This window comes from Protomyctophum parallelum (genome assembly GCF_964188405.1).
Source record: "Protomyctophum parallelum genome assembly, chromosome: 3".
NCBI lineage: Eukaryota > Metazoa > Chordata > Actinopteri > Myctophiformes > Myctophidae > Protomyctophum > Protomyctophum parallelum.
Genome location: NC_139698.1, coordinates 1,246,693 through 1,265,154, shown reverse-complemented (window position 1 = coordinate 1,265,154; position 18,462 = coordinate 1,246,693). Strand labels below are relative to the sequence as shown.

General features: G+C 41.3%; 1 protein-coding gene across 1 annotated transcript in view; it reads right to left on the bottom strand.

Moving 5' to 3' along the window:
• Positions 1–18,462, bottom strand: part of adam22 (ADAM metallopeptidase domain 22) — a gene marked incomplete at both ends in the record, with an annotated part of 172,867 nt that overhangs the window by 3,426 nt on the left and 150,979 nt on the right. Inside the window, 2 exon segments of the mRNA XM_083761268.1 lie at positions 1,280–1,380; positions 7,965–8,165. Of these exon segments, the coding sequence (XP_083617394.1) occupies positions 1,280–1,380; positions 7,965–8,165 (302 nt within the window).

Sequence of the window (18,462 nt, the reverse complement as noted above, 5' to 3'; positions counted from 1 at the left end):
TTCTGTCTCAATGGGATAGTTCCAATGTTTGGAACTATAGCCCATAGGCACCCCGCTTTGTCTCAATGGGATAGTTCCAATGTGTGGAACTATAGCCCATAGGCACCCCGCTTTGTCTCAATGGGATAGTTCCAATGTTTGGAACTATAGCCCATAGGCACCCCACTTTGTCTCAATGGTATAGTTCCAATGTTTGGAACTATAGCCCATAGGCACCCCGCTTTGTCTCAATGGGATAGTTCCAATGTTTGGAACTATAGCCCATAGGCACCCCGCTTTGTCTCAATGGGATAGTTCCAATGTGTGGAACTATAGCCCATAGGCACCCCGCTTTGTCTCAATGGGATAGTTCCAATGTTTGGAACAATAGCCCATAGCACCCGCTTTGTCTCAAAAGGATAGTTCCAATGTTTGGAACTATAGCCCATAGGCACCCCACTTTGTCTTAATGGGATAGTTCCAATGTGTGGAACTATAGCCCATAGGCACCCCACTTTGTCTTAATGGGATAGTTCCAATGTGTGGAACTATAGCCCATAGGCACCCCACTTTGTCTTAATGGGATAGTTCCAATGTTTGGAACTATAGCCCATAGGCACCCCGCTTTGTTTCAATGGGATAGTTCCAATGTTTGGAACGAGATCAAAGCATGCCTCAGTTTTGGGCCTCAGTTTCCCAGAAGCCCTTGCAAGCCAGTGATAGGTCGATTTGATAGGCTTCTCCAGCAGTGGCGTGCACAGATAGACAATAGGTGGCGCTAGAGCACCTGCAATGTGCCCTTTTGAAAGTTAGATCTTTGTCAATTTTATTTTATTTTTTTATACAGTGTACAGTATGTGGCCCATCAATTCTTGATTAAAACCTTCTGCTATACAATTTACAATTTAGGCATTTAGCAGAGCGACTTTCATTAATTAAGCTATATAATTTATGCCCCAGAATCTATAAATCTCACACACTATTAAAGGACCACTTTTCAACCTATCTTCATATAATAGGTCCTCACTAATAATCATGATAAAATGGCAAAACAAAATCTACTCAGTCTGTGTCTCATAGGACGGCTGTGGGCAGTTTAGAAACCGTCTTCCAGTGACATCATCATTAGATTATTTTTTACCAGTGTGTGTCCCAGTGGAAACCTGGTATGAATCTGATCTCAGGTCAGAATGGGTTAATCAGACCAGTGTGTGTCCGGTGGAAACCTCGTATGAATCTGATCTCAGGTCAGAATGGGTTAGCATGGAACGTGCATGTAGAGTACATGTTAACGTGTTACCTTGCCAGGAGTTGCTCCTGGGTCTGCCGTTCTCACAGATGTCTGAGATGTGTTTGGCATCAGGAATCCTCTCACTCCACGAGTGTGAAAGGCCATTAGATCTGTACGCACGTACACACACACACACACACACACACACACGCGCACACGCACACACACACACACACACACACACACGCACGCGCACACACGCAACACAACTTCTCATTAGTCATCAGCATTGGTTAGAATTGGACGGAATGATTTAAATCTAGAGTTATTCACGTTTGAAGATTTTTCCTCTCATGGTCCACGAAAATGGGCATGAGAGGTCCCAACCGGACATTACTCAGAATAATAACAGACCAAAACATTATAACAAAAGATCAGAATGAATGTATGAATATTCATAGACAATCTACAATGTCTGTATATGAAATATATTATATATATATATATATACATGGTGATGTTGTGGGCGGGGCTGTGAAGAGTGGGGGGCGGGGCTGTGAAGAGTGGGCGGGGCCATGCAAATGGGAGGAGCACATTATGGCGCCATGGTAACAGCAGCAGTGAGGGAGGCAACGTCATGGCCAATGAATGAATGATCCCATCCTCTGCAGTACCCAGTTACCATGGTAACGGGATGATCCCTGCATCCTCCGTGGTACCCAGTTACCATGGTAACGGGATTATCCCATCCTCTGCAGTACCCAGTTACCATGGTAACAGGATGATCCCATCCTCTGTGGTACCCAGTTACCATGGTAACGGGATTATCCCATCCTCTGCAGTACCCAATTACCATGGTAACAGGATGATCCCATCCTCTGTGGTACCCAGTTACCATGGTAACAGGATGATCCCATCCTCCGCGGTACCCAGTTACCATGGTAACAGGATGATCCCATCCTCCGCGGTACCCAGTTACCATGGTAACAGGATGATCCCGTCCTCCGCGGTACCCAGTTACCATGGTAACAGGATTATCCCATCCTCCGTGGTACCCAGTTACCATGGTAACAGGATGATCCCGTCCTCCGCGGTACCCAGTTACCATGGTAACGGGATGATCCCATCCTCCATGGTACCCACCATATTGTTAAGCATGCTCTGAAATGCGTTAAATGAGTTCATTAAACTCTGAAGGGGGCCCAGAGTTAAATTAATCAACGTTGTGGATTCTAACCAACGTGCCCCAAAGCTATCGTAAGCAAACAGAACTCTTCCAACCTGGGCCCTGATTTCCAGGTTTGCTACCATTACTTGGTTTGACATTAAATCGTTCAATGTAATGTCCTGTGGCTTTTTAGGCCAGGTGTAGGCCTATGGCCAGGTGTAGGCCTATGGCCAGGTGTAGGCCGATGGCCAGGTGTAGGCCTATGGCCAGGTGTAGGCCTATGGCCAGGTGTAGGCCGATGGCCAGGTGTAGGCCTATGGCCAGGTGTAGGCCTATGGCCAGGTGTAGGCCGATGGCCAGGTGTAGGCCTATGGCCAGGTGTAGGCCTATGGCCAGGTGTAGGCCTATGGCCAGGTGTAGCTGTAGGCCAGGTGTAGGCCGATGGCCAGGTGTAGGCCTATGGCCAGGTGTAGGCCTATGGCCAGGTGTAGGCCGATGGCCAGGTGTAGGCCGATGGCCAGGTGTAGCTGTAGGCCAGGTGTAGGCCTATGGCCAGGTGTAGGCCTATGGCCAGGTGTAGGCCTATGGCCAGGTGTAGCTGTAGGCCAGGTGTAGGCCTATGGCCAGGTGTAGGCCGATGGCCAGGTGTAGGCCTATGGCCAGGTGTAGCTGTAGGCCAGGTGTAGGCCTATGGCCAGGTGTAGGCCTATGGCCAGGTGTAGGCCTATGGCCAGGTGTAGGCCTATGGCCAGGTGTAGGCCGATGGCCAGGTGTAGGCCTATGGCCAGGTGTAGGCCTATGGCCAGGTGTAGCTGTAGGCCAGGTGTAGGCCGATGGCCAGGTGTAGGCCGATGGCCAGGTGTAGCTGTAGGCCAGGTGTAGGCCTATGGCCAGGTGTAGGCCTATGGCCAGGTGTAGGCCTATGGCCAGGTGTAGGCCTATGGCCAGGTGTAGGCCTATGGCCAGGTGTAGCTGTAGGCCAGGTGTAGCTGTAGGCCAGGTGTAGGCCGATGGCCAGGTGTAGCTGTAGGCCAGGTGTAGGCCGATGGCCAGGTGTAGCTGTAGGCCAGGTGTAGGCCTATGGCCAGGTGTAGCTGTAGGCCAGGTGTAGGCCGATGGCCAGGTGTAGCTGTAGGCCAGGTGTAGCTGTAGGCCAGGTGTAGGCCGATGGCCAGGTGTAGCTGTAGGCCAGGTGTAGGCCTATGGCCAGGTGTAGGCCTATGGCCAGGTGTAGGCCTAAGGCCAGGTGTAGGCCTATGGCCAGGTGTAGCTGTAGGCCAGGTGTAGCTGTAGGCCAGGTGTAGGCCGATGGCCAGGTGTAGCTGTAGGCCAGGTGTAGGCCTATGGCCAGGTGTAGGCCTATGGCCAGGTGTAGGCCGATGGCCAGGTGTAGACCTATGGCCAGGTGTAGCTGTAGGCCAGGTGTAGGCCTATGGCCAGGTGTAGGCCTATGGCCAGGTGTAGGCCTAAGGCCAGGTGTAGGCCTATGGCCAGGTGTAGGCCTATGGCCAGGTGTAGCTGTAGGCCAGGTGTAGCTGTAGGCCAGGTGTAGCTGTAGGCCAGGTGTAGCTGTAGGCCAGGTGTAGCTGTAGGCCAGGTGTAGGCCTATGGCCAGGTGTAGGCCTATGGCCAGGTGTAGCTGTAGGCCAGGTGTAGGCCTATGGCCAGGTGTAGCTGTAGGCCAGGTGTAGGCCTATGGCCAGGTGTAGCTGTAGGCCAGGTGTAGGCCTATGGCCAGGTGTAGGCCTATGGCCAGGTGTAGGCCGATGGCCAGGTGTAGGCCGATGGCCAGGTGTAGGCCTATGGCCAGGTGTAGGCCTATGGCCAGGTGTAGGGCTATGGCCAGGTGTAGGCCTATGGCCAGGTGTAGGCCGATGGCCAGGTGTAGGCCTATGGCCAGGTGTAGGCCGATGGCCAGGTGTAGGCCTATGGCCAGGTGTAGGCCTATGGCCAGGTGTAGCTGTAGGCCAGGTGTAGGCCTATGGCCAGGTGTAGACCTATGGCCAGGTGTAGGCCGATGGCCAGGTGTAGGCCTATGGCCAGGTGTAGGCCTATGGCCAGGTGTAGGCCGATGGCCAGGTGTAGGCCTATGGCCAGGTGTAGGCCGATGGCCAGGTGTAGGCCTATGGCCAGTTGTAGGCCTATGGCCAGGTGTAGCTGTAGGCCAGGTGTAGCTGTAGGCCAGGTGTAGGCCTATGGCCAGGTGTAGGCCTATGGCCAGGTGTAGGCCTATGGCCAGGTGTAGCTGTAGGCCAGGTGTAGCTGTAGGCCAGGTGTAGGCCGATGGCCAGGTGTAGGCCTATGGCCAGGTGTAGGCCTATGGCCAGGTGTAGCTGTAGGCCAGGTGTAGCTGTAGGCCAGGTGTAGGCCGATGGCCAGGTGTAGGCCTATGGCCAGGTGTAGGCCGATGGCCAGGTGTAGGCCTATGGCCAGGTGTAGGCCTATGGCCAGGTGTAGGCCGATGGCCAGGTGTAGCTGTAGGCCAGGTGTAGGCCTATGGCCAGGTGTAGGCCTATGGCCAGGTGTAGGCCGATGGCCAGGTGTAGGCCTATGGCCAGGTGTAGGCCTATGGCCAGGTGTAGGCCTATGGCCAGGTGTAGGCCTATGGCCAGGTGTAGCTGTAGGCCAGGTGTAGGCCTATGGCCAGGTGTAGGCCGATGGCCAGGTGTAGGCCTATGGCCAGGTGTAGGCCTATGGCCAGGTGTAGGCCGATGGCCAGGTGTAGCTGTAGGCCAGGTGTAGGCCTATGGCCAGGTGTAGGCCTATGGCCAGGTGTAGGCCGATGGCCAGGTGTAGGCCTATGGCCAGGTGTAGGCCTATGGCCAGGTGTAGGCCGATGGCCAGGTGTAGGCCTATGGCCAGGTGTAGGCCTATGGCCAGGTGTAGCTGTAGGCCAGGTGTAGGCCGATGGCCAGGTGTAGGCCTATGGCCAGGTGTAGGCCTATGGCCAGGTGTAGCTGTAGGCCAGGTGTAGGCCTATGGCCAGGTGTAGCTGTAGGCCAGGTGTAGGCCTATGGCCAGGTGTAGGCCTATGGCCAGGTGTAGGCCTATGGCCAGGTGTAGCTGTAGGCCAGGTGTAGGCCTATGGCCAGGTGTAGGCCGATGGCCAGGTGTAGCTGTAGGCCAGGTGTAGGCCGATGGCCAGGTGTAGGCCTATGGCCAGGTGTAGGCCTATGGCCAGGTGTAGGCCGATGGCCAGGTGTAGGCCGATGGCCAGGTGTAGGCCTATGGCCAGGTGTAGGCCGATGGCCAGGTGTAGCTGTAGGCCAAAATATTAGATATGTTGATGATATGTTGGTATATCACTTATTGTCTCCACCAGGCCGAAGGCATGGGGGGAGAGTATGTTTTGCACTCCGTCCGTGTGTCCGTCCGTGTGTCCGTCCGTCCGTCCGTCCGTGTGTCCGTCCGTCCGTGTGTCCGTGAGCAGCTAATCTCGGCCACCGTTAACCCGGTCGATGCCAAATTTTGCACACACACTCCCTGGATGCCAACGATGAACCTCTGCCCCAAACTTTCCAGAACGGCCTGTTATAGCGCCACCAGGAGGCCGCTTTGTGCAAAACAAGTTTTTGCACAGTACACCTACAGATTTTGTCCAAACATCACGCAAATTGGTACACAGTCTCTCTAGAGCCATTCAACGAAACCAGTCTTTCAGATTTCTCAGACTCCATCCTGATTGGTTAAGATTGGCTTCCAAAGTTCACAGGAGTGCTCAGTTTCAAACAAAATGCTGCAAATCATGAACACATCGCGTGATTTCCGTGAAATTGTGCACCCACATTCCCACTAGGCCGAGGACAAAATGCCACATCAACAATTTCAACTCAGCCTGAAGGTGGCGCTATAACTGGCCGAAAAGTGTTTTTACCTCTAACTGCACGGATCTGTGGATAACTTTGTATGCCAACTCCCTAGAGGCCAAGGAAAAACCTTTGCCTGGAATTTTTCACATCTGCTCTTTATAGCGCCACCAGGAGGCCGACATATGTAAAACACATTTTCTATTATTACTCCTTCAGATTTTATCCAAATTTCACGCAAATCGGTACACATGATCTCCATAGTCATGTGATCAAGGCAGGTTTGTTTGATTTCTCATATTCCATCCTGATTGGCCACGATTGGCTCCTACAGTTTTCAGGAGTAGCCCGCTTTGTACAAATCGCCACAACTCCTCAACGCAGCGTCCCATTGCGATGAAACTGTGCACGCATATTCCCACTAGGCTGAGGAAGAAATCCTGGTGGAGACCTGTGCCCAGAAGGGCACTTTTTCTAGTTAGATGATATGTTGGTATATCACTTATTAGATGATATGTTGGTATATCACTTATTATTAGATGATATGTTGGTATATCACTTATTATTAGATGATATGTTGGTATATCACTTATTAGATGATATGTTGGTATATCACTTATTATTAGATGATATGTTGGTATATCACTTATTAGATGAAATGTTGGTATATCACTTATTAGATGATATGTTGGTATATCACTTATTAGATGATATGTTGGTATATCACTTATTAGATGATATGTTGGTATATCACTTATTAGATGATATGTTGGTATATCACTTATTAGCAACAAGCTGATGGAAACGGTGCCCAGGTGGAACTCATAATTTAAAAAGAAGCGTGATATGCATAACAGTATAGAGCCTGGCTCGCACGCACGCACGCACACCTGCAGACACTCTCAAGCTCAATTCATGCTAAGTCGCTCGACGAAAATCAGTTATTTCGACGGATTGTGACGGCGTGTGTGAGTCAGCATTGCTCTCTCTCTCTCTCTCTCTCTCTCTCTCTCTCTCTCTCTCTCAGCCTGGGCACACTTTGAACTTCCATGTGCGGACAGAAGAAGCTGTGTATTTTGCGTAATTTCCGGGTTTTTAGACATCCGGTGGATGGAAAAGAAGCTCCACCCTGCGCGCGGCATTCTGCCGCTGCATATGGGGGAAAACTGCTCTTCCGGGAATCCGGGCCGACATGGCAACCTGCCACGTGGTACCGTGGGCGGAGCTTCTTTTCCATCCTCCAGATGTCTAAAAGAGCGGAAATGACGCAAAAGACAGCTTCTTGTTTTTTTTAAATATATTTAAAGGGGAGACCAACCTAGTCCCCATATATGGGGGACAAGGGGAGACCAACCTAGTCCCCATATATGGGGGACAAGGGGAGAGCAACGGACTTGAACTCATGCTTCCTTCATGCCTGAGTGTCCAAGTTGCTCCTTTACACCTGACAGGGGGGAGTTTCCCTGGTTGGACGTAGCGCGTGGAAGGAACACGTTATTCCAACCAGTTCCTTTCCCCTCCATCAGGCGCCCCGGCTGGCCAGGGGGAGGCAGTTTAGAGACCAGGATTACTGCATGTTTTTTGTGAGGGTACCTACCCTAGGGGACACGGGGAGAACATGCAAACTCCACACAGAAAGGCCCTTTCGCCAACCCCGCCTTCGGGTATGGGCACTGACAGCTTCTTCTGACCGTGCATGGAATCTAAAGTGTTCTCAGACCCTCTCTCTCTCTCTCTGGTGGAGCATGCGTCGTAAGGCGGAGTGAAGCAGCGTGACTACCTGAAGCCAAACAGGGAGATGTTCTGGGAGATGGAGTGAATGGATGGGGTGAAGGACAGAGTGAGCTGCAGGTTAGACAGACAGCCAGACCTCTTTTTGGAACTGCAGCCCGAGTTGGAGCTCACGCCCGGGGGCATGTCGCTGTAGAAGGAGTCCCCGCCGTCTCCAGGCTTCTTCACATAGTCCCCTGGAGGTACAGGGCTGTGGAGGAGGAGGAGGAGGAGGAGGGGGAGGAGGAGGAGGAGGAGGAGGGGGGGAGGAGGAGGAGGAGGGGGAGAGGGAGGAGGAGGAGGAGGAGGAGGGGGAGGAGGAGGAGGAGGAGGGGGGGAGGAGGAGGAGGAGGGGGAGAGGGAGGAGGAGGAGGAGGAGGGGGAGAGGGAGGAGGAGGAGGAGGGGGAGGAGATAAGAAGAAGAAGAAGAAGAAGAAGAAGAAGAAGAAGAAGAAGAAGAAGAAGAAGAAGAAGAAGAAGAAGAAGAAGAAGAAGAAGAAGAAGAAGAAGGAGAAGGAGAAAAACAAGAGGAATCAACATGCTGTGGTACAGTATGAGTACAGTATGTGTGAATGTCGTCTGTCTTCACAAAGTGATGGAATGATGAGACGCTTCCAGAACCTTTGTGTTGGTTGGTCAACGAGTGACATCGTGGCCAATGAGTGACATCGTGGTCAATGAGTGACATCGTGGTCAATGAGTGACATCGTGGTCAATGAGTGACATCATGGTCAATGAGTGACATCATGGTCAATGAGTGACATCATGGTCAATGAGTGACATCATGGTCAATGAGTGACATCATGGTCAATGAGTGACATCGTGGTCAATGAGTGACATCGTGGTCAACGAGTGACATCGTGGTCAACGAGTGACATCGTGGCCAATGAGTGACATCGTGGCCAATGAGTGACATCATGGCCAATGAGTGACATCGTGGCCAATGAGTGACATCATGGTCAATGAGTGACATCATGGTCAATGAGTGACATCATGGTCAATGAGTGACATCATGGTCAACGAGTGACATCGTGGCCAATGAGTGACATCATGGTCAATGAGTGACATCGTGGTCAATGAGTGACATCGTGGTCAACGAGTGACATCGTGGTCAACGAGTGACATCGTGGCCAATGAGTGACATCGTGGCCAATGAGTGACATCATGGCCAATGAGTGACATCATGGTCAATGAGTGACATCATGGTCAATGAGTGACATCATGGTCAATGAGTGACATCATGGTCAATGAGTGACATCATGGTCAATGAGTGACATCATGGTCAATGAGTGACATCATGGTCAATGAGTGACATCGTGGCCAATGAGTGACATCGTGGTCAATGAGTGACATCATGGTCAATGAGTGACATCATGGTCAATGAGTGACATCGTGGCCAATGAGTGACATCATGGTCAATGAGTGACATCGTGGTCAATGAGTGACATCGTGGCCAATGAGTGACATCGTGGTCAATGAGTGACATCATGGTCAATGAGTGACATCATGGTCAATGAGTGACATCGTGGCCAATGAGTGACATCGTGGCCAATGAGTGACATCATGGTCAATGAGTGACATCATGGTCAATGAGTGACATCATGGTCAATGAGTGACATCATGGTCAATGAGTGACATCATGGTCAATGAGTGACATCGTGGTCAATGAGTGACATCGTGGTCAATGAGTGACATCGTGGTCAATGAGTGACATCATGGTCAATGAGTGACATCATGGTCAATGAGTGACATCGTGGTCAATGAGTGACATCATGGTCAATGAGTGACATCATGGTCAACGAGTGACATCGTGGTCAATGAGTGACATCATGGTGTTGGATGCATATAGTCAGATTAACATAGTGTTGGATGCATATAGTCAGATTAACATAGTGTTGGATGCATATAGTCAGATTAACATAGTGTTGGATGCATATAGTCAGATTAACATAGTGTTGGATGCATATAGTCAGATTAACATAGTGTTGGATGCATATAGTCAGATTAACATAGTGTTAGATGCATATTGTCAGATTAACATAGTGTTGGATGCATATTGTCAGATTAACATAGTGTTGGATGCATATAGTCAGATTATCATAGTGTTGGATGCATATTGTCAGATTAACATAGTGTTAGATGCATATTGTCAGATTAACATAGTGTTGGATGCATATTGTCAGATTAACATAGTGTTGGATGCATATAGTCAGATTAACATAGTGTTGGATGCATATAGTCAGATTAACATAGTGTTGGATGCATATAGTCAGATTAACATAGTGTTGGATGCATATAGTCAGATTATCATAGTGTTGGATGCATATTGTCAGATTAACATAGTGTTGGATGCATATAGTCAGATTAACATAGTGTTGGATGCATATAGTCAGATTATCATAGTGTTGGATGCATATAGTCAGATTAACATAGTGTTGGATGCATATAGTCAGATTATCATAGTGTTGGATGCATATAGTCAGATTAACATAGTGTTGGATGCATATAGTCAGATTATCATATTGTTGGATGCATATAGTCAGATTATCATAGTGTTGGATGCATATAGTCAGATTAACATAGTGTTGGATGCATATAGTCAGATTAACATAGTGTTGGATGCATATAGTCAGATTATCATAGTGTTGGATGCATATAGTCAGATTAACATAGTGTTGGATGCATATAGTCAGATTAACATAGTGTTGGATGCATATAGTCAGATTAACATAGTGTTGGATGCATATAGTCAGATTAACATAGTGTTGGATGCATATAGTCAGATTAACATAGTGTTGGATGCATATAGTCAGATTATCATAGTGTTGGATGCATATAGTCAGATTATCATAGTGTTGGATGCATATTGTCAGATTAACATAGTGTTGGATGCATATAGTCAGATTATCATAGTGTTGGATGCATATAGTCAGATTAACATAGTGTTGGATGCATATAGTCAGATTAACATAGTGTTGGATGCATATAGTCAGATTAACATAGTGTTGGATGCATATAGTCAGATTAACATAGTGTTGGATGCATATTGTCAGATTAACATAGTGTTGGATGCATATTGTCAGATTAACATAGTGTTGGATGCATATTGTCAGATTAACATAGTGTTGGATGCATATAGTCAGATTAACATAGTGTTGGATGCATATAGTCAGATTAACATAGTGTTGGATGCATATAGTCAGATTAACATAGTGTTGGATGCATATTGTCAGATTATCATAGTGTTGGATGCATATAGTCAGATTATCATAGTGTTGGATGCATATAGTCAGATTAACATAGTGTTGGATGCATATAGTCAGATTATCATAGTGTTGGATGCATATAGTCAGATTAACATAGTGTTGGATGCATATAGTCAGATTAACATAGTGTTGGATGCATATAGTCAGATTAACATAGTGTTGGATGCATATAGTCAGATTAACATAGTGTTGGATGCATATAGTCAGATTAACATAGTGTTGGATGCATATAGTCAGATTAACATAGTGTTGGATGCATATAGTCAGATTATCATAGTGTTGGATGCATATAGTCAGATTAACATAGTGTTGGATGCATATAGTCAGATTATCATAGTGTTGGATGCATATTGTCAGATTAACATAGTGTTGGATGCATATAGTCAGATTATCATAGTGTTGGATGCATATAGTCAGATTAACATAGTGTTGGATGCATATTGTCAGATTAACATAGTGTTGGATGCATATACTCAGATTAACATAGTGTTGGATGCATATAGTCAGATTAACATAGTGTTGGATGCATATAGTCAGATTAACATAGTGTTGGATGCATATAGTCAGATTAACATAGTGTTAGATGCATATTGTCAGATTAACATAGTGTTGGATGCATATAGTCAGATTAACATAGTGTTGGATGCATATAGTCAGATTAACATAGTGTTGGATGCATATAGTAAGATTAACATAGTGTTGGATGCATATAGTCAGATTAACATAGTGTTAGATGCATATTGTCAGATTAACATAGTGTTGGATGCATATAGTCAGATTAACATAGTGTTGGATGCATATAGTCAGATTAACATAGTGTTGGATGCATATAGTCAGATTAACATAGTGTTGGATGCATATAGTCAGATTAACATAGTGTTGGATGCATATAGTCAGATTAACATAGTGTTGGATGCATATAGTCAGATTAACATAGTGTTGGATGCATATAGTCAGATTAACATAGTGTTGGATGCATATAGTCAGATTAACATAGTGTTGGATGCATATAGTCAGATTAACATAGTGTTGGATGCATATAGTCAGATTAACATAGTGTTGGATGCATATAGTCAGATTAACATAGTGTTGGATGCATATTGTCAGATTAACATAGTGTTGGATGCATATACTCAGATTAACATAGTGTTGGATGCATATAGTCAGATTAACATAGTGTTGGATGCATATAGTCAGATTAACATAGTGTTAGATGCATATTGTCAGATTAACATAGTGTTGGATGCATATAGTCAGATTAACATAGTGTTGGATGCATATAGTCAGATTAACATAGTGTTGGATGCATATAGTCAGATTAACATAGTGTTGGATGCATATAGTCAGATTAACATAGTGTTGGATGCATATAGTCAGATTAACATAGTGTTGGATGCATATAGTCAGATTAACATAGTGTTGGATGCATATAGTCAGATTAACATAGTGTTGGATGCATATAGTCAGATTAACATAGTGTTGGATGCATATAGTCAGATTAACATAGTGTTGGATGCATATAGTCAGATTAACATAGTGTTAGATGCATATAGTCAGATTAACATAGTGTTGGATGCATATAGTCAGATTAACATAGTGTTGGATGCATATAGTCAGATTAACATAGTGTTGGATGCATATAGTCAGATTAACATAGTGTTGGATGCATATTGTCAGATTAACATAGTGTTGGATGCATATACTCAGATTAACATAGTGTTGGATGCATATAGTCAGATTAACATAGTGTTGGATGCATATAGTCAGATTAACATAGTGTTGGATGCATATAGTCAGATTAACATAGTGTTGGATGCATATAGTCAGATTAACATAGTGTTGGATGCATATAGTCAGATTATCATAGTGTTGGATGCATATAGTCAGATTAACATAGTGTTGGATGCATATAGTCAGATTATCATAGTGTTGGATGCATATACTCAGATTAACATAGTGTTGGATGCATATAGTCAGATTATCATAGTGTTGGATGCATATTGTCAGATTAACATAGTGTTGGATGCATATACTCAGATTAACATAGTGTTGGATGCATATAGTCAGATTAACATAGTGTTGGATGCATATAGTCAGATTAACATAGTGTTAGATGCATATTGTCAGATTAACATAGTGTTGGATGCATATAGTCAGATTAACATAGTGTTGGATGCATATAGTCAGATTAACATAGTGTTGGATGCATATAGTCAGATTAACATAGTGTTGGATGCATATAGTCAGATTAACATAGTGTTGGATGCATATAGTCAGATTAACATAGTGTTGGATGCATATACTCAGATTAACATAGTGTTGGATGCATATAGTCAGATTAACATAGTGTTGGATGCATATAGTCAGATTAACATAGTGTTGGATGCATATACTCAGATTATCATAGTGTTGGATGCATATAGTCAGATTAACATAGTGTTGGATGCATATTGTCAGATTAACATAGTGTTGGATGCATATAGTCAGATTAACATAGTGTTAGATGCATATTGTCAGATTAACATAGTGTTGGATGCATATACTCAGATTAACATAGTGTTGGATGCATATAGTCAGATTAACATAGTGTTGGATGCATATACTCAGATTAACATAGTGTTGGATGCATATAGTCAGATTAACATAGTGTTGGATGCATATAGTCAGATTAACATAGTGTTGGATGCATATAGTCAGATTAACATAGTGTTGGATGCATATAGTCAGATTAACATAGTGTTGGATGCATATAGTCAGATTAACATAGTGTTGGATGCATATAGTCAGATTAACATAGTGTTGGATGCATATAGTCAGATTAACATAGTGTTGGATGCATATAGTCAGATTAACATAGTGTTGGATGCATATAGTCAGATTAACATAGTGTTGGATGCATATAGTCAGATTAACATAGTGTTGGATGCATATAGTCAGATTAACATAGTGTTGGATGCATATAGTCAGATTAACATAGTGTTGGATGCATATAGTCAGATTAACATAGTGTTGGATGCATATTGTCAGATTATCATAGTGTTGGATGCATATAGTCAGATTAACATAGTGTTGGATGCATATAGTCAGATTAACATAGTGTTGGATGCATATAGTCAGATTAACATAGTGTTGGATGCATATTGTCAGATTATCATAGTGTTGGATGCATATAGTCAGATTAACATAGTGTTGGATGCATATAGTCAGATTAACATAGTGTTGGATGCATATAGTCAGATTAACATAGTGTTGGATGCATATTGTCAGATTAACATAGTGTTGGATGCATATAGTCAGATTAACATAGTGTTGGATGCATATAGTCAGATTAACATAGTGTTGGATGCATATATGACCAAATTTCACTGGGAGACTGTCATTGGATTTTTTTGAATTTTTGTTTTTTCATTTCATATCAAAGCAGGGAATCATAGCTTCAAATTGACATATTGGTTGTTCAGTTTGACCCACCAGTTTTGGAGATATGGTTTATAGAGTAATGTCTGGCAGAGAAACAGCGAGTTGAGAAAACAGGCTTGAAAAGGTTCACTTCTGTGGTCTCTAACATTACAATAGCTACATGTTTAAGCATTCTTTTCATATTGACAATTTCAGCTTTGACACTTATTCCAGACATGCTATATAGTATGTGACGAGTCTTCCTGTGCTATTAACTCATTTAAAAAAATAAAATAAAAGTTTTTCTCCTGGTGAAAAGCTGGAATGTGCGCGATGGCAGTCTCTCAGTCAAATCTGGTCACATATTGTCAGATTAACATCTAGTGTTGGATGCATATTGACATATTAGCATGCATATTAGGATGCATATTGTCAGATGTCTATGCATGCAGTTATGCAGATGTCTATGCATGCAGTTAGGTCATTGTGTTTTCATATCAGTGTAGACGTGTATGTGTGTATGATGTTAGATTCATATCTTAGTGTCTAGTCATAGAGTATGTCAGTGTCAGATTCATAATATTATGTCAGTGTCAGATTCATAATATTATGTCAGTATATCAGTGTATATATATATATATATATATATATATATATATATATATGTGTATATATATCATATCAGTATGTATCATAATGATATGATTCATATCAGTGTGTATGTATGTATGTATCATAATGTTATGATTCATATCAGTGTGTATGTATGTATCATAATGATATGATTCATATCAGTATGTATGTATGTATCATAATGATATGATTCATATCAGTATGTATGTATGTATCATAATGATATGATTCATATCAGTATGTATGTATGTATCATAATGATATGATTCATATCAGTATGTATGTATGTATGTATCATAATGATATGATTCATATCAGTATGTATGTATGTATGTATCATAATGATATGATTCATATCAGTATGTATGTATGTATCATAATGATATGATTCATATCAGTGTGTATGTATGTATCATAATGATATGATTCATATCAGTATGTATGTATGTATCATAATGATATGATTCATATCAGTGTGTATGTATGTATCATAATGTTATGATTCATATCAGTATGTATGTATGTATCATAATGATATGATTCATATCAGTGTGTATGTATGTATCATAATGATATGATTCATATCAGTATGTATGTATGTATCATAATGTTATGATTCATATCAGTATGTATGTATGTATGTATCATAATGATATGATTCATATCAGTGTGTATGTATGTATGTATGTATCATAATGATATGATTCATATCAGTATGTATGTATGTATCATAATGTTATGATTCATATCAGTATGTATGTATGTATCATAATGATATGATTCATATCAGTATGTATGTATGTATGTATCATAATGATATGATTCATATCAGTATGTATGTATGTATCATAATGATATGATTCATATCAGTGTGTATGTATGTATCATAATGATATGATTCATATCAGTATGTATGTATGTATCATAATGATATGATTCATATCAGTATGTATGTATGTATCATAATGATATGATTCATATCAGTATGTATGTATGTATGTATCATAATGATATGATTCATATCAGTATGTATGTATGTATCATAATGATATGATTCATATCAGTATGTATGTATGTATCATAATGATATGATTCATATCAGTATGTATGTATGTATCATAATGATATGATTCATATCAGTGTGTATGTATGTATCATAATTATATGATTCATATCAGTATGTATGTATGTATCATAATGATATGATTCATATCAGTATGTATGTATGTATCATAATGATATGATTCATATCAGTATGTATGTATGTATCATAATGATATGATTCATATCAGTATGTATGTATGTATCATAATGATATGATTCATATCAGTATGTATGTATGTATCATAATGTTATGATTCATATCAGTATGTATGTATGTATGTATCATAATGATATGATTCATATCAGTGTGTATGTATGTATGTATGTATCATAATGATATGATTCATATCAGTATGTATGTATGTATCATAATGTTATGATTCATATCAGTATGTATGTATGTATCATAATGATATGATTCATATCAGTATGTATGTATGTATGTATCATAATGATATGATTCATATCAGTATGTATGTATGTATCATAATGATATGATTCATATCAGTGTGTATGTATGTATCATAATGATATGATTCATATCAGTATGTATGTATGTATCATAATGATATGATTCATATCAGTATGTATGTATGTATCATAATGATATGATTCATATCAGTATGTATGTATGTATGTATCATAATGATATGATTCATATCAGTATGTATGTATGTATCATAATGATATGATTCATATCAGTATGTATGTATGTATCATAATGATATGATTCATATCAGTATGTATGTATGTATCATAATGATATGATTCATATCAGTGTGTATGTATGTATCATAATTATATGATTCATATCAGTATGTATGTATGTATCATAATGATATGATTCATATCAGTATGTATGTATGTATCATAATGATATGATTCATATCAGTGTGTATGTATGTATCATAATGATATGATTCATATCAGTATGTATGTATGTATCATAATGATATGATTCATATCAGTATGTATGTATGTATCATAATGATATGATTCATATCAGTGTGTATGTATGTATCATAATTATATGATTCATATCAGTATGTATGTATGTATCATAATGATATGATTCATATCAGTATGTATGTATGTATCATAATGATATGATTCATATCAGTATGTATGTATGTATCATAATGTTATGATTCATATCAGTGTGTATGTATGTATCATAATGATATGATTCATATCAGTATGTATGTATCATAATGTTATGATTCATATCAGTATGTATGTATGTATCATAATGTTATGATTCATATCAGTATGTATGTATGTATGTATCATAATGATATGATTCATATCAGTATGTATGTATGTATCATAATGATATGATTCATATCAGTATGTATGTATGTATGTATCATAATGATATGATTCATATCAGTATGTATGTATGTATCATAATGATATGATTCATATCAGTATGTATGTATGTATCATAATGATATGATTCATATCAGTATGTATGTATGTATGTATCATAATGATATGATTCATATCAGTATGTATGTATGTATCATAATGATATGATTCATATCAGTATGTATGTATGTATCATAATGATATGATTCATATCAGTATGTATGTATGTATCATAATGATATGATTCATATCAGTATGTATGTATGTATCATAATGTTATGATTCATATCAGTATGTATGTATGTATGTATCATAATGATATGATTCATATCAGTATGTATGTATGTATCATAATGATATGATTCATATCAGTATGTATGTATGTATCATAATGATATGATTCATATCAGTGTGTATGTATGTATGTATCATAATGATATGATTCATATCAGTATGTATGTATGTATCATAATGATATGATTCATATCAGTATGTATGTATGTATCATAATGATATGATTCATATCAGTGTGTATGTATGTATGTATCATAATGATATGATTCATATCAGTATGTATGTATGTATGTATCATAATGATATGATTCATATCAGTATGTATGTATGTATCATAATGATATGATTCATATCAGTATGTATGTATGTATCATAATGATATGATTCATATCAGTATGTATGTATGTATCATAATGATATGATTCATATCAGTATGTATGTATG